The sequence below is a fragment of the Megalopta genalis genome, chromosome 1 (genome assembly GCF_051020955.1).
Source record: "Megalopta genalis isolate 19385.01 chromosome 1, iyMegGena1_principal, whole genome shotgun sequence".
In the NCBI taxonomy this organism is placed as follows: Eukaryota; Metazoa; Arthropoda; class Insecta; order Hymenoptera; family Halictidae; genus Megalopta; species Megalopta genalis.
The window spans coordinates 40,726,487-40,744,474 of NC_135013.1; the positions used below are offsets into that span (position 1 = coordinate 40,726,487).

The following is a 17,988-nucleotide window of genomic DNA, read 5'->3' on the forward strand; positions in this document are numbered from 1 at the left end:
ATAGTACATAAGAGAGTATCACTCTCACTCACCTGCGTGCTTCTCCGACTTCGGCGTCGAGGCCATGGCTAGCCGGTAATATGTCTTTTCGGGCCGCGACACTATCTCACCATTTCCGCGAACGACCGCATCGTAAACTACACACTAGTGGCTGCCGCGGCGTTTTCAGTCTGATGTAAACCCGACGTGCACCGCTACATCTTCGTTTGTCAGCCATGTTTCGGGGCGCGAGCGCGCGAAACGCCATCGCGCGGCCGAGATTTGAACACAACCGTTTAGCCAATATGGCCGGCCGCCTGTCAATCGGGTGACATTTCACTCAATTTTCCTCCACGGAGGGATGCCTGCAAACGGTTGATATTCACGAACGAAACATGTTCCACGGTCACGTACGTAACAGCGTGAACTACGATACCGTTTAGTCAGCTATAACATAACCATTAACACCGCAAGTGTCGCCGTAGTGAAAATTTATCAGTAGGAGTGGCGGCGCAACGACTGACTTGGGTACGTCAGTACAGTGCCAGGAAAAAGTTGACGACCATCTGGGTACAGTCTGTAGCAAGAAATATTTGTATAATTCTAAATGGTAGCCATGCGAGAGTATGTGAGTACATAGTGCGAACGTTCATCCACTATACCAAAGACTGTTCCAATTTATTATGAATGAAAAGGTCATTTTTTGGAAATAAAGTGTTGGTTGTAAAATAAGGTTCTTATTTCTACATCTCTCAAGAATCAATAAAGAGAATTCTTGAGAGTAATATCAGAGAATCAAAGATTCTCTAGAACGTCGAATTCATTCGGTTAATGCAAAATACGTTTGATGCCAGCATAAAATGGGAAACTCTGGTTTGAAACAGCATTATCAAACCGCGAAGAAGACTGGCGCGTTAAATGTTTCCAACAGAAAGCTCGACGAATTCCCGCAGAATCTACACGCCTTGGCGCCGCTGTTACGTACGCTGGATCTATCGGAGAACAAATTCGTTCGAATACCCGACGATATCGGTCACTTCACGTTGCTAAAGCAATTAAATATTAGTCATAATAAGCTGACTATGCTGCCCGATGCTCTCGGAGCACTGACCAAACTAGAATGTTTAAATGCATCGTCGAACCAAATCAAATGTTTACCTTGGTCTTTGCAAAAATTAACGCGGTTAAAGCAGGTCAACCTCTCTAACAATCAGATTACAGAATTCCCCCCAATGTTTTGTGACTTAAAGTTCTTGGACGTGCTGGACATGTCACAGAATCGAATTACGACTATTCCGGACGCTGCCGCAGCACTGCATGTGGTGGAACTTAACCTCAATCAGAACCAGATATCGACAATTTCTGAGAAGTTGGCGGAATGTCAACGTTTAAAAACGTTAAGACTAGAAGAAAATTGTTTGCAATTGAATGCTGTACCTAAAAAAATTTTAAAAGATTCGAAAGTTTCGTTGCTAGCTCTCGAAGGAAACTTATTCGAGATAAAACAGCTAGCTGATCTTGATTGTTATGACAACTACATGGAAAGATATACGGCAGTGAAGAAAAAAATGTTTTAAAGGGGAATCATTATTATGAGAAGATAATCTTTTCACGTGTGTTTCAATAAGCGTGTAGAATATAAATTATACAACATATTTGATAATAGTTATTATACGGTTTTTTGTAAATTTTCAAAGCATCACATCGTGTATTTACGCAATTATTGTATTGGATAATAGTGATAATATACGGAATTGTACAAAGTATTTGTATTGGTTGTATTGTTAAGTCGAGATATTATTGTTTCATAATACCTTAATAAATAACACTGAAAATAAGTTTCATTTTCGTTCAAAATGTTTATTGATACTCTACTCGGTTAAGTTACTGTTGAGATCGTATAAATATTTCGTGTAATGTAACATCCTATGCTAAATATTGTATATTTTGTATTACACGACTTGTAACACAATATACTCGGGATTCCGTATTTCACCGATGTTTCTATATACAAAATTATAATTACAACAAAATGTACAAATTTCCTGTATTATTAAATACATTTATAAACAATTTTCTATTTTAATTGCATAATATTAAATTGAATGTACAAAAGTTACAATCGTAAACCAAAAAAGTCACATTCGTAATAAATTTATATGGTACAAAATGAATTTTATATGACCAAAAATTATGCTTCCAATGTTTAAATAATCTTGTAATTATTTATTGTAACCTTTTGACGTTGCTGTTGTCACATTTCCCAAACTTATATTTTGTGAAAATAAATACTTTATTTATTTAGTTTATCGTCCTTTCCTTTTTCTCTGATATTTCCTTTTAAAATGCAAATATGCAAGCATGTATGCAATATGAAATTCTTCTTTTATTTTGTTTGAAAAATAAATGTATTTTGTATTCCAAAATGGCGAGCCTCATCTGTGTTATTCTAATGGAACGTGCCGCTAAAATTAAATAAGAAAAAACTACAGGTGAGTTGTAGTTACGAAAAAAGTTGCATGTGTTAACTTTCAAGTTAGCAACCCTTCGCTTGCAGATACGTGAGTTGCTTATGAATTACTTCATTAGGCTAAAATATTTGTATTCTACTCTTTCCCAACTGAACAATTACGGCTAATTTTAGAGCGCATTCAGTAGCAATCATCCAGTAATATTCAAATAATTAATGATAAAATATTTTGCAAGGTGTATGTTTGTGAAGTACTCAAAATTATTTGTTGTGCATGAAAATTGGTTACAACTACAAATGTATATTTTGCTTGCAAATTAATCACAGAAAGTCACGCATAATTAACCGTTTACAAAACTCGACACTCTTGGATTCAACACACAAATTTCGTGTACATTGATCATTTTCATCACAAAAAATGATATTTCATTTTTTATACTTCTAACATTGTTTTAGACGATTTGAAGTTTGGCAAAACTTATATGCAGGTCTAGGGTACAGACGACGATGATCTTGTGCATGGAAGACAACTGCTCTAATTTTGTACACACTTGAAACTTTTAAAAACATGTCCATCTTAACAAATCGCCATACTTTAATTAATTACCTTAATCGTAACTAATTATCGTGTTACAGCTGAATCTCTGTCTGTCTCATCACGAATTGTTTATATTATGGCTGCACCACAATAGGTCGTCCAGCTAACGACCATGACCGTACATCAAAATTCAGGTGCCCTCTACATGCTACATTTTTGCACGTATTCTAAACAACATTATTGACAGAATAATCACGTGAAATGTACATGCTTGCTTCCATATTCTCCATACAACTATCACTTCCTATTTGAAAATAAAGTAAACTTAAAGCTGCGAACTACAACAATTTCATTTATATTGAAAATATTTCATTTCAACAAAATATTTATAACTGCAGCACTTGTTCGATGTAATTATTCTTCGTAAAAGAAGCTAATGATTTCAAACTGTTGCACACATTTTTGTACCGATCCCGTAGATTATGTCAGATATCGTAGAAGAAGTTTCGTGCGAATATGAAGTGGGACTTTCTATTTCGTTAGACATCCCTATGGGGAGCACTGCCACCGCAGTAGCTTCTTTGATCAACGTAGTCTCTAGCAAGTGTTTCCCCGAACATGGCGGACGGTGCTCATTCGAATTTTCAAGGGACACAATGAAAGTGCAAAGAGTTCGCCGCGGTGATGTCCATGACTAAGGGCGTGTGGTGATCCTGAGGGTGGCCGACGTGGGTGCCCAGGCGGCGGCGTGATCGTTACGGCTGCATGCGTGCCGGCGTGTCGTCGTCCTGAGTTCCCGGGATAGAATTTTGCCGCGCCGCGATTGTGTGTTTCGGAGCGACCGACCGTGGCGGGGCCCCCATGGTTGTAAATGGCTGACGGGATTCGGAAAATGAGGCCCGTACGTCGCGTGTGATTCCACGGCTAAGACACTGAGGTACGACATAGAACGGTGTTCAGAGATCGAACAGCATTCTGTCCCAAAAACACCACCACCGGGCCCAAGCACCGCCCGGTACTAGGAGCTGTCCCGGGGGTTGCTCGTATCCACCGTGTCGTCAGTGTCTTCGTCAAGTGATCGGTCTTAGGTCTCGTCTATTCCTCCGAACAACGGGAATGTTCGTTTCAAGCTCCACGTTCGTCGCCGGTGATGAAAAGTTCTGAAATGTGCACCTAGCCAAGCGCGACCTTTTGTCTTGTTTAGGACAGCATTCGTAGGTGCTCTCGTTCGTTAACGAGAGCGAGAGCGCGCAGACTGGTTTTTAATGAGATGCCGATCATATGGTCGTTATTTCTTTCGCAGGTTTTCGCGATACGTTTTCGAGTCTTTTAACGTCTTTATCGCCGATCGTAATGGATGTAAACGAATGATTCGCCGGACGACGATCTATTTTGCACATTTCTGTGGATCAAGCATTATGTGTACGTGCATGTAAGACTTGCTTTCCCTTCGGATTTCAACGAAACATTTTAAGACAGTATTGTGTATTAATATTGCTTCTCTATGCGATCGTTAGTTCTGAAAATACGAGCAAACCTAATTCACTGGGATGCCTTGTAGGATAATAGGTTGCATGAAAGACTACTTGTGAATTTGCATTTTATGGTTCTGAAAACAAACGTTAGTGTAACCACAACATAATATAACAAATGAAAATATTTTTAGAAACAGCATCTGTTGCTAGAAATTTAATGTTAAATAGAAATAAGTTATGTTAAAATGCATTATCATAGTTGTTTATGTGAAAGCACATTTATATTAAACAACTAAAATATTGAACTATGTTACATAAAGTATTATTAAACATTGTAATTAGATTTTAGATGTTTATGCAAATGTAATCAAACCAGAGACATACTGAAAATTGTTTACTATACTAAGATAGTTTATTTAGTGTACTTTGTATATCTAGCATTTACCAAGCACCAAATAAAATATAAACCTTATTAAACTTCATTAAATTTTTCATTATATTAAATTTCAACTATTCAAATGCATAAAATACAAAATCTAACAATAATTCAATCATTGTAATACTACCTATTACATTAACCAAACTAAATCATACGTGCATTATATTTGTCGAGTCAATCCAATTCTATTAAAAGTTTTATACATAATAAATCATTTTTTATTTTTGTATGTAATTTTAGAAACAGGGTAGAAAATGTCAGAGCCAGAAGAAAGTCTGGCAGCGCCCGATAGCACTACGAGGGAACAAAAGTTGAGTTTCTCTCATGGAGACGATGTTCTTCTACAACATAAGGATGGGAAATATTATCTTGGAACAGTTGTTGAGGTAAATTTGTTAATTGGTATTATAAGCAGTCCTGTAATACATCAATTTTAGATGAATAGAATTTTCTTCAGTTTTATTGCAAACTTGAATCTTGTATTGTTGTTTGGTATGTATTCTAATATTGTATATATAAATATAGGTGGACTTGGCGAGGGAAAGATGCCTTGTCAAATTTATGGATAATACCTCCTCCTGGTCTTCGGTCAAGGAGCTGACAAAGTTATCAATGCCAGACTCCGATGTTATGTGTGTTCTGTGTAAAAAATCTCAGCCTAAGACTGATAATGACATTATTGTTTGCGACAAATGTGGTCGTGGTTATCATCAGCTTTGTCATCAGGTAATCAATTGTATTTGTTTAAATATGAAGATAAGGTTTAAATATGAATATTGTAGTATAGATACATAATAGTTTGTGAAATGATTGAAACTGAAACATTTACTTACAGCCTCAGATATCAAAAGAAGAAACTGCAGCCGAGGCACATTGGATGTGTAAAAGATGTGTAGATAGTCAACCACGGACAAGAGAACTTGTGGAACCAAAAACTTCTATGGTAAAGGCAAGTATTAGAAAAGTATGCAGTGGAAGAGATCAACCTCAGCCGCCACCAGATGATATGACAAAGTTGCCGTACGATGTAGGTATCTCAAATTATGCATTCTTTTGAATTGTGTTTAAAAAAAGAAATTTGAATATTTTTATTATTATTTCATGACAAATAATTATTGACTGGAATGTAAATGTAATCTATTTTATTACAGCCTAATATGTTAAGTTGGGATGCACATCATAGAGTAAATGCTGAACAAATTTATTGTTATTGTGGGCTCAATGGAGAATGGTATACACAAATGCTACAGTGTGCTCGTTGCAAACAGTGGTTTCATGAAAAGTGTGTCAGTTGTCTAACTTATCCTTTATACAGTGGAGATAGGTGAGTGTTAAAATGAAATTTGTTAAAGAAAAAGTTTGTAAATAGTGTTTAATTTACGTCTCTTGACCTTTGTAGGTTTTACGTTTTTGTTTGTTCAATGTGCAATTATGGAAAAGAGTTCGTACGGCGACTAGAATTAAAATGGGTAGATCTGGTGCACCTGATGTTGTACAATTTGACTGTTTACAATGCTAAAAAGTATTATGATTTGGATACTGTTATTGTACCTTATGCAAATGATAATTGGAATACTTTACAGCTTCCACCACGGGTGAGGATCTTTATATGTTTATATAAATAAAAATCAAATTATACATGAAAATTAAACTTTCTACAACATATAATGTCGTGGATACATATAAATATTTTTTACTTTTAGATCAGAGATGTCAGTGCTCAAATACGGAGAGAATCTATATTAGCAATACTGACAAATAATAGGAACAGGTTTAAATGTGGCAGAGAAATAAAGAAACGTACTACGATATGGGGGCTTAGAGTTAGATTGCCACCACCATGCCCAATTGTTAATCTTCCAGCAAGTGGTGTAATAGACGACTCTGTGTTACGTAGTTGCTGGGGTGCTAATAAAAGACTGCAATACCTTCCTCCACCTACAGGGTTAGTCCATATGCAACTATAAAATTTAGATTTTGTTTAACATTTTCCTATCTTGTACATAGCTATCTTATTTCAAACATTCATTTCTTTCATTTTCTTTTTTTCACTTTCTCGAGTTAAAACCTACTATATTATATTGTATTATAATATATCATATTATATTACATTCTACTACTTACATAGATCTTTACGTATATATTTCTTCTTTCCTCTGCTGCTTCTCTGTTTCCTTCTTTCTCTGTTTGTATCTTCTTTTTTCTTCTTTCCCAATAGCTGTTTCATTTCTTTGTACTTCTGCATTTTATTTGTGTTATTAGCTGCAGGCTTTCATCTCTTTTCATCTTGCTTAATTATTCTGGCACTTATATTATTCTAATGTGTTGTATCTTTGATTATATTTTGATTTTTATATCTTTCCATTTTGTACTTGTCTTTAAATGTCTAAATTTCATTTTGTCAGCTTCTCTGCCACTTCTTTCCCTTTATCCTCTATTTGGATGATCACCTCTGACTCATTCAATTTCTTCTGAGATAGTTTCCCCTATCTTTTCCATGTTTGTATTTTTCACTTTTGACCTGCGCATATCCTTATCTTTTTCCTTTTCGTGTCTTTCAGCACTATGTAGTCTAATGTGGGCGTGTTTAATCCAAGTAACCATTTCATGTACTTGAATTTTTATCCATCTTGTTCTTTCTTTTGTATCCTCATTTCTTTGAAATTTTCTTGACCATCTCTGTGTTCTCTCCATTCTATTTCCATTTCAAAATCTCTACTCATCTCACTTCTCCAAATATTAATATTTTTTTATTAATCACATTCATTGGTATATATATTGCTTATAATTATATATAGTGTATAGTTTATAGTTATATATTATATGTATAATAATGTATGTATTGGTAATATTATTAGCCAGATTTTATCTATTTATATTATAAGCAAAATATATTATTTCAGACCGATAAGTTTACCAGAGAGTACAAAACAATTGACTTCATTAAAACAAAGCACAGCAGAGAATTTAGAAATTCCTGTGAATCCATCAGATGTGGTAATGCGTGGAACAATTTATCAAAATTCTGAAGCGGAGCAAAGTTCTTGTCCAAGTCCAAGCCCACCAAGTCAGTTCACACAATCACTAAGAGAAAGGTACAAAATCTTATTGCATTAAAATAACAATATGTATTAAATATTCATGTAGCCAATTACATAACCAATATTTAATATAATTAAATCTATGCATAGGTATAGTGGAGGTGGATTTGTAAAGAAATCATTTCCATTCCCTAAATTGAGTTTACAAAGAAGAAGACGTTTGATGGCATTAGGCAGTTCACGAGAAAGAATGTTACGTAAACACAAGAAAAGAGAGAAAGGTGATGGTTCTCTAAGTAAAGCTCAGGGTGTTAGAGAAGCTAGATACAGGAAAGCAAGAAAATTACTAAAAAATGCTATAGCCAAGGTATTTAATCACATTCTTCAATTTAAACGTTTATTAAAGGAAATATGACCCAACTTCCTATTACACTTTTATTAGAGCAAGTCTCGAAGTTCAGAAGCATCGGATTTACCACCGACGCCTCCGACTTCGGTTTCTGGGCCTCCCACACCGCCGGCTACGACTTCCGGAATATCTGAATTATCTGTGCCTAGTTCTGTGGAATTGATGCATCCTTTACCACCATCAACCTCTGCGGACACGAGTGGGGATGAGACAAGTTCAAGGGGAACACTGGATTCTTTTATACCACCGCCCAAAGATTTTGAAGGCAAGAATAATCCGTTTAGAAATCTCAGTGAATTATTGGGTACGCCTGGCAATCTCAGTCAAACGAATTCGAGTACACCATCACCATATAATCCATGTCCGATCACGTTACCTCTGCCGCTTACTCCTGTTATATCGCAACCGCCGGTAGTACGACCAGCTAAAAGGCAATTATCAGAGAAAGACATCATTATAGATAGAAACGGGCAAGTGAAACGTAGGCGGCAGCATCGAAGAGGTCGCCCGTCGCAACAGCAATTGCAACAACAGTTTCAACACACTGGTAGTAAAACGGCGACCATTTTACCGGCGCGCAACAACGAGGTTAAAAGTGAATTTGCAAGGAATTTAAGAAGTTCGTTTAACGGTGCCTCGAGCAGTGCTAGTAGTCAAATTGGAAATTGTGTTGATTATGCCTTAAACGGTAGGAGACTGAGACAACGTCAGAGCAACGAGAAATTGTCGCCTCCGGATACGCAGCAGCAGAAGAAGGGTAGCGTGCCCACATCCCCAAAGTGTTCGCCAGTGAAACAAAGTGCACCCGACATATCTCTGGATGATCTAAAGTCATCGGTGAACATATATTTTGGAGCGGCCAACAGAATCGCAGCGGGCGAGAAGTTCGTCATCAAAGCGAAGAGGTTAGGCCCGAATGGCCAGACTCAGTATCTCATCGAGTGGGAGGGACTTAATACTTAACAATAAGAAATTTGTTTACGGTTAAATGTATTGCGATCGTATACAATTTCTGTTGGCATCGAGCGAAAGGCAGCGATCAACTGCTGATCCTCTTTCTTTTCTTTTCTTTTTTGAGGTAACTCTAAGTTTAAAGAAAGAAGCAACCTAGTGACAAATTGATCTGTGTCACATGCACTGCCATTCGTTACATACAGTGGGCCACAAAATTATTCGCTCACCTTTTAAAACGCAATAACTTTTTGAGAACTGAACTAAATGATACATATTTTTTTTTTAGATGACAGAGAGACTAGCCTATTAGACGATGACTGAAATGCTTTTTCTTTTAAATTTTTCTAATACTTGGATTCGTAAAAAATTAAAAACCTGGGTTTTTTAAGTTTTTTATCTGAGTCTTTAACGAAAATTTAAAAAATGCCTTTCACAGATCTCGGTAACTTGCGTGTTGAAAAACTTGCGTTTTCAACAATGCGTGTTGAAAATTTTATCGAAATCAGTTCACATTGTTACGAGTTACAACAAATTAAAGATCGCAAAAATCGCAGTTTTATCACGATTTTGACCCAAAACTGTAAGACCGACATCTGCAAAAGGCATTTTTTAAATTTTCGTTATAGGCTCAGATAAAAATATTAAAAAATAAGGGTTTTTAATTTTTTCTTTTCATTCCAAGTAATGGCAAAATGCAAAATTATTTAGTTCAGTTCTCAAAAGTTATTGTGTTTTAAAATGTGAGCAAATACTTTTGTGGCCCACTGTATGTTTATGTAATAAGTACGTATTAATTGGTATACAATGTATGACTGTTCTTGGGAATGTCAATTTTCTTTTGTCCATTGACGCCTAGAGTCTTGTGAAGACACGGTTCCATCAGCAACAAACTTCATTGCTGGACAATGAATTTGTTTCACTGTTTGTTTAAAGAAATGTCACGTCTCGTCTCTAGCTCATTTCGTTCTGTGCATCAGGAAAGAAAGAACTTTCACTTTCAATTAAGTTTCGCATTACATTCAAAATGTACCGTCCATGATTACCTTCGACGCATAAAATCATTCAATCAACGTTTCTACATCTATTTTACTACAAAGCAGACAGGAGTACACGCACGAAGAAACATTTACAAGAACAATCAGATACATTGCTTATGAATTGTACATATTGTAGCATAGTAGTTTCGCAGAGAAATCGATGAATGTAAACCATGTGACGAGAAAAGAAGTAATTTACGCCGGCTTTACATTCATTAGAGATTGGCCAATCGCTCCTTATGAATCGCGGAGCAGACCATGATCACGACAATGGAGAATTGAAGTGAATTGAAACTGACAGTTGTTCCTCTCACTTGAGCTAACGTACTAGCGAATGTTGGTGGTTAGTGTTAAAGAATAAAAAGAAAAACAAAAAGCAAAAGAGCAGATGATCCTGCACAGGTTATTTTTCAATACAATCGTAGAGATAGACATTCGCTTCTGTGATTTCATCATCCTGGACTGCTCGATGTGCAAAATCAAAATCGTTACTACCGCACACACGTATATAACTTTGTATTTCGTTACTGCAATGTTTGGAACTCTAAAAAAGCCGTCCGATCATCTTCATGAAGTGCGACATACTGCTTTTTAAAATTGAGAATCATAAAAATTTATGAAGAAATCAACAGAATATAAAAATTTTGTTTTCGAAAAGGTTTATTGACTCGAATGGAATCATAGAAAGGAAATTTTTCTATTCCGAGAGTTCAAGACGATGAAAATACAGTTCTAGCATTGCTCACTATTATACAAGACTAAGGGAAAACAGCATACCTATTTCGTATAAAATTTAAAAGAGCCACGAAGCTGAGTATGTAAGTGATTGGCCAAGTTATCTGTGCAAGGACGAGGCGTTGTAAATTTCTCTATGCGGCTTGACGAGCGGTGAAATAATTTGGAACTCGAAATCGTAGAAAATCTTTATGAACTGTTCTTGTTATATAAAAATTGTAGGGAATGAGAAGTATTCATTGGTGTGTGATAGACGTTTTCGCGGAACTTCGGACAATTTCTCCAATTTCATGGAATGATCACCGACGAAGATTGAATAGTATAAGTTCATTTCGACACTAAAATGTCTTAATTTGTTTTTCGTTTCCATTGTAATTCAACACTGCACAGAATCTGTGGTCAGAACTTACTAATCAGTAGACGTCTGTAGAAACCGTGGAAAATGTAGTTCAGAGTATACTAGGGTCTCGGATCAAAAGAGCTTATTAAAAGAACGGGCAATTTTCGTTGAAGTGTATTACTGCGTTTGATTATAGAATACTGAGTTTCCATAAATTCGACGAATTGCGAAGAAGTGATTATCGATGATTTTTAAGAAAGAAATTAGAGCGCGATAGAGAAATTATCTAATTATCAGTCTTTCTTGGTATACCAAAAGTTCCAAAACCGGATGGGAAGAAGAATCGTGCGTTAAAAAGTCGTTCGTGACAAGTTGATAGCAAGCTGCGTTCATTCGTTTTGTGACGTTCGATATTGCTAAAAAAATTTGATTCTTTTATTACTTGTTGTACACCCGATGCAAGCGACACGAAGTTTCCGCAATCTGGGTGCGAGTCATTCATGCTTAGACGGGCTTACCTAAGATAGGTATTATAAGCATTATTTATTTAAACTTACTACATATAATGATCATTTGCATTGTCTCCTTTAGAGATCCTCGAAACTGCAACGACTTCAGTACGTGAATTCTAGTGATAGCAGTCTTCGATTTTTACAAATCGTTGCGTACAAGCTTCCGCCGATTGTGCTCAGTTTATTTATACCAAAATGTGTTAACATATAGTACAATTCGAAAGACGGCGGTTTTTTATTTAGAAAAATTATGATTTAAATGTAGAATTATGAATGATTTCATTTGCATCATCCGTGTCGAGGCAATTTGTTTCGGTACTTCTAGTTCGCTCTAACTTTAATAAGGTAGTCCTATTCGTAATTACTTTACAAAAATTTTTCAATAAACTCACCATTATTTTAAGGTACAATATCATTCTGAAAATTCACATTCGTACATTAGAAACAGTAATCTACTTTCGAATTGCACTATCTCAGGCCACTTCGTAACTCTATTTTATATATGTATCATTTCGATCGTCTTCAGATAACAGAAAGAATGTGTTCAAATGTGTTCAGACATTGATGCATTCACGTGAGTCGCTACACGGAACATTTGTAATTGCTTTTTTGCATCAGATACTCATAGCACAGCCATCTCTTCAAACGCGTCAGTGAACTACAGATAGTACAGATAGTATTGGACGGATACACTGCCAAACATCTCTAAGGTATATTTAATAAACAACGTTAGACAATACTGTGCTATGACATACTAATTTTGAATTGATCCTTTCGGCGCCGTGCGGCCTTTTAAGTGTGCTCGAATCATGGCTCTGAAAGAGTCAATGGAAAACGTCTACTTCTTACTTTTAGGTTTTATTTTCGTTCACGTGCTTGTTTCACGACGGGCCGTGCCCGGGGAACTTAAGTACAACTTAAGCCGATTATGTGCGTAAAGAAAACCGTTTGCTTGCGCTGCTAAGTTGCGTTCGAACACCGACAAATTCCAGATTCATGCATTTCTTTTCGTGCGGACGCTCTCCCGATTATCATCATCGAAGTATCCTCATTGTTTTATCGTTTCATACACGTGCTTAAGTAGGATAGTGCAACGCGAAATATCGACGCACGTACATATTTGCTAAGTCGATCGTGTATTAATTTAATCGCGCGCCGCCAAACTATATCGTTAAACGAATTTCATTTCTTTCTGTTGGTATATTGCATTTCGTAGCGCAGTCTAAGTTTCACGAGTCTTTTCACGATTGTCTTTCATACCGAGTGGTGGTGACCCGTTTCGTCGAGATACATCGTATGCGGGATTCAGGCTGGATAGAAGAATACTGAACGAAAGACTTGGAAATAATGAAGAATTATGGGTCGAGTCGAAACGAATCGGTTTAAAGTTGGATTAGAAATTATTAGATAAAGTATTTTGTCGAGAGTATTTCTTGAGGCGCTTTCATCTATAATCAAAGAGAAATCAATTGACTGCTCAAAGCCACTTCTAAGTATACCAAATAGCTAAGAGCTAACAGGACCAAGAGCTAGCAATCTAACAGTTTCTACAGGACCAAAACTATTCACTTTTAGCGACACTACGGAAATTCTTTCCACCTCGTGTTGACGGCCAGCACTTAACATTTAATCATCTGCCTGTGACACGTAGAGGTATACTCCTGAACTACCGATCACTTATCTTACGAATACTCAAACGTTTCTAACTTTGCACTTTCCCGACTCTATTAGTTATCGTAGAAGTGAAGGTGGAAAAGAACTGATTTGTAAGCTTGCACCAATGTAAGAACGGACGGTTATTTGTTAAGTGTAAATATGTAAGCTGTTGAAAGATAGGGTAACAAAGTAGCCAAATAATATTTTGACAATAGTATTCCATCGATCTTGAGCGCATCCAATGAGCCATATTCTCAAAAAAGTGTTAAGTTTTAATAAAATATACAAAATTCTAAATTGTGCACTTTGGTAATCATGATTAAAGACGATGTGCGTTTTAATTATGTTCATAGTGTTTTAAAAAGTGTTCCCTCTCTTCGGTATTGCTCTATCTAGCCCGAAGTCAATTTTACACAATTGTAGAACGTTTTGAAGGCGACGATGAACAAAAGCATTGAACGTAGGATCCTGTACAAAGTCAGTGGAATCAATAGAAAACAAAGAAAACGGAATTCCTTAAGGCTAGGCGCACAGCAAGGAGACGATAAATTAGTTCATTGATCGGCGACCAATGATCGATTCTATCGAGCGATTCGTGCTGGGTCAGCGCTTCGACTTCGCGTTTTCCGGAACGCAACGAGCAGAGGAAAAATGAAGATGTACTGCCAGTATCGTATGTAAATATTCTCCCCATCAGATACAGTCCCTACCCAGTTTTTTAACGCAAATGTATTTCACTCGAGTACGTCAAGAATGTTTATAGTTATACGTTCGTGTCTGTACGGCTACAACGCGGATGCGGGGGGCCGTTTCCGGCCCACTTCCGGTCTATGCATCCAATGCATCGTCTCCCTGTGAGATTTCGTTAAGACAGTTTTCGTTATCCCATGCATTTTCCTGGAAAGGAAAGAGATTCGATTGTGTTTACCAAACAGGTAGTCAAGATTATTCGTTAATCTTAGGCTAGCGAATGCTTATATCCAAGTGTCCCAAAATGAGGGTACTATAAAAAGAAAACGTCTGACGCCTCTCGAACGTTGATATAATTTAGGAATTTATTTTATAGGAACGCTTTAACCCATAGTTTGACGAGCAATTTTTGTACGACGTTAGAAGTCAGCTCTCGAAACCTCTTTTGTACAATTTTACTATTATATTTCCGATTTTCTCCGGGTTGGGGAAAATTGTCTTTCCATTAAATTTTTGTATCGATGCATTTGTAACGGTTTACATTTACGTTCTCAATTATATGAGAATTATCTTGCTTTCGACTGCCTAGGACCGCCCATTTAGTAAAACCAATATAATTTTGTTCTCGGTATATCAAATAAGCTCAGTAAGATTACTCGGTCTGTCTCTTTCTTTTTCGCGAACGATCGGAGATTAAACGACGCTTGGAATGTGTGGTTGTCGTTTAATCGCCGGTCGGATTCGAGTATCCGCCATTTACGATAAATAGAACCAAAATGGCGGATCTCGCTGCCAGTTAGATGCATTTTGTTGAACCTCATTTCTCAAAGGAAAAACGAGATCGGTCAAAGAAAAATTATTAGCAGCACGCAACGAATCAACGATTGTTCGATGAACCATGTAAATACACGGTCTTTGCCCCGTGAATTACTTTTATACTGAAAATTGTTCGGAGATGCTGGATATATATATTTAATAAAGACACTATTTCTGAAGAAAATGATATTTAATTTTCAGCGAGTGATCTCATGATTTATTAACGAGTGCTGTGTAGATTGTTAAGGAAAACTGTTGGCTTAATTATTATTTGGAGTAACTACGAAAAAGCATGAAAAGTAGACAAAAGAATGGGAAGAAATCAAAAGGCCGTTTGTAAAATGAAAAAGAGTAAAATTGTATGATTGTTTTATTTGTAAATATTTGTGTAACTTATTTGGAAGTGTAGTTTTATATCGTTTTATTCGTTCCCGTTAATGAGAAAGTGAGTAATTATTTATTTTTATTCATTGTTATTGAAATGTTTCAAACATTCTCAAACATGCTTTCTTTAGCAATTTACACATGCGAAAGGAGTCAAGCTTCACCAAGTACCTTAAAGAAAGTTCGAATTAGGTGCCAATCGACTGCTAACAATTTTTCCGTGTCCCTCGGAACTGTAATCGATGTTCAAATATCCGTTGCCCTGTGGGGGGTCAATCAATGTTATTCATTTTTATAAATACGAAATGAACGATTTCGTATACGAGGAATGAAATTCCGTGCTCGCCGGCATAGAGAGGGATAATTAGGTGTGAAATTGAAGAATTAGGTGTGAAGAGTGAGCAGAAAAGAATGTCTGACATTGCGTGCGAATGCGTATGATTGTAGACACTAAATCCGAGAGAAAGAGTTAAAGAAAAACGTAAACGAGCGATCTTTCGTCGTACCGGTTCTATAAAAAAAAAAGGTTTTTAATCGGAAGAAAAATGAATAGAAAAGCCTTGGTCGAATCAGTCGTTTCGACTTTTCATTGACGATCGCGGATCAGCCCGATCGAAAGAAAGTATGGCAACCGAGCCAAAAATGCTACGGTGGAGTCGCCTTTTCCTCCGGGAACAGAAACGATTTCTTGTGTGATAAACCGCTTGATTCAAGGATCCCTTGATTACGTTTCCGCGTACATTTCCAATTCTTAAGATTTATTTAGTAGCGAGGGAGTCTGTATATACACCGCCTGCACTTTGTACGAATATTGCGAGCGTCGCTGTGCTCAGCGATCAGTTTTGTTTCCTTTCGTCGTTTAATAAAGTGAATTCTTCATGACCTCTTCAATTTTTTGTAGTGCTTGATAATAAATCACTTTTATCCCCGATTCTTCAGGTTTTTCAGGCCCTCTTATTTATGCAAAAATGTGTCCGAATTTTTTATGGAGGTAAAAAGAGATGAAAGTATTTCAAGATTGTATCCTTGCTTTCTGTATTAAATTTTGAACTGATTTGAATCTTATTCTCACGTTCTTCAAAACTACTTACAATATTCAGCTTTTATTGTATATTCCTTTATTTTATGATACAGCCTATTGAACAATTAAACCGAAGTTATACAATTATAGAATGTTCTACACTCTCTTAAATCTGAATAAAAACTAACTAAGCAGCAGAGGAATAGTATTACAATGACATTAAAATTAATGTATAAAATAAATGTTTTTGGTCTCAAAATATGTACTCCGAATGATTTTACACATTGAACCTATAGTACAGATTAACATAACTACCGTTAGAGTTCAATATTTTGAGGGTGTAAAAATGTTCAGGGGAAATTTCTGCATTCATTTCATAGCAAAACAAAAGCTATCTATTATTACTAATATAGAAAAAATTGAATATTTACTACAGCTACAGGTTATCCTTGTTGAGTTAGTCACAAAGAGAATACGTGTACGGATAAATGTATGAAATCTATCGATTTAGGAGATAAAAAAGTTTAAAAAAGTAGGAGACTCGCCAGCAACTATATCATGTGAAACAAATTATTTATTGTTGAAATTATAGAGAACAGATGATTCTTGTCAATTGTGATGTAAGATGCGATGTAAAATTCGATAAAAATCATTTGCTGTTGAAAATGTAGAAATAGTGCCATTATAGATAATATAATTTAACTTTCTGGCATAATCAAATAAATTTAAATAGAAATGAAGAGAATAACACAAAGGACGAAGACATAATAACACAAATCGATCGATCGGTTATTACATCAAATTCTTTTTGTAATTGAATTTATGCTTCTTAATATTTATAACAATTTCGTTTGTTAAAGATATGATTAAGCACTGCCGTGACTATTTTGCCATTTAATTGTTTAATGAAAATATTTAATAATGAATATATCAAATATTATGAATATATCAAAGAATTGTTATATCAAACATATTCTAATAATACTTGATTTTGATTCTTTTCGTACTAATACCTCCTAGTACTCTTTTGTCCGCTTTATAATTTAATGTTTCAACAAAAATAGCTAACAGAACTCGAGGTATAAAAAAACTTTTGAAGCACAAATATTTCGAAAAATTATTTCAGTAAATCACCTTCGTTGCACACACATTTCGAATTTTGAAAAGCTCCTAGCTCTAGATTTAAAAGAGCCGTTTGAATATAAGCGCCGTATGGATATATGGCTTCCAAATCATAAAACGTGTCGTAACGCAAATGAGGTATACAGAATACTCGATCCTCGCTAAGAAGTTTAAGGGACTAGACTCTGTAGCGAGGTGACACAGTTACCGACAAAATTATGGGTTTGCGCTCCCCAAGTTTTTGTCCTTATATGAGAATATTTTTCGATGGAAAATAAGTCATCCAAAAGTGGAAGGTTAAAAATAGCGCACCGTTCTCATGATTTAAGGATATTATGCAGATATTTAGTAACATAAGTATTAAAAAGCC

General features: G+C 35.9%; 2 protein-coding genes across 6 annotated transcripts; both read left to right on the forward strand.

The window, feature by feature from the left end:
* The first annotated feature begins 254 nt into the window (after positions 1 to 254).
* Positions 255 to 2,283, forward strand: LOC117218732 (leucine-rich repeat-containing protein 57). Its single transcript, XM_033467320.2, has one exon. The coding sequence runs from the start codon at positions 840 to 842 to the stop codon at positions 1,554 to 1,556; it is 717 nt and encodes a 238-aa protein (XP_033323211.1). The 5' UTR covers positions 255 to 839; the 3' UTR covers positions 1,557 to 2,283.
* Positions 2,284 to 3,568: 1,285 nt separating this feature from the next.
* Positions 3,569 to 16,366, forward strand: Pcl (polycomb protein Pcl). Of its 5 annotated transcripts, none has more exons than XM_033467303.2 (11): positions 3,569 to 3,924; positions 4,291 to 4,419; positions 5,142 to 5,287; positions 5,427 to 5,627; positions 5,737 to 5,928; positions 6,053 to 6,225; positions 6,301 to 6,496; positions 6,605 to 6,846; positions 7,805 to 7,996; positions 8,093 to 8,309; positions 8,385 to 16,366. In XM_033467303.2, the coding sequence occupies exons 3-11, from the start codon at positions 5,156 to 5,158 to the stop codon at positions 9,312 to 9,314; spliced, it is 2,475 nt and encodes an 824-aa protein (XP_033323194.2). In that variant the 5' UTR covers positions 3,569 to 3,924; positions 4,291 to 4,419; positions 5,142 to 5,155; the 3' UTR covers positions 9,315 to 16,366. The 5 variants fall into 5 exon arrangements, with proteins under 5 accessions (XP_033323194.2, XP_033323193.2, XP_076383962.1 ...); XM_033467302.2 differs by having other exon boundaries at positions 4,291 to 4,409; XM_076527847.1 differs by having other exon boundaries at positions 3,569 to 4,419.
* The last annotated feature ends 1,622 nt before the right edge of the window (positions 16,367 to 17,988 follow it).

Coding starts and splice junctions, on each gene's coding strand:
- LOC117218732 (XM_033467320.2), top strand. CDS start 840: ATGGGAAACTCTGGTTTGAAACAGCATTATCAAACCGCGAAGAAGACT.
- Pcl (XM_076527847.1), top strand. CDS start 5,156: ATGTCAGAGCCAGAAGAAAGTCTGGCAGCGCCCGATAGCACTACGAGG. Junction 6,497..6,604: donor CTTTACAGCTTCCACCACGG/GTGAGGATCTTT, acceptor TTTTACTTTTAG/ATCAGAGATGTCAGTGCTCA. Junction 8,310..8,384: donor TAAAAAATGCTATAGCCAAG/GTATTTAATCAC, acceptor CACTTTTATTAG/AGCAAGTCTCGAAGTTCAGA.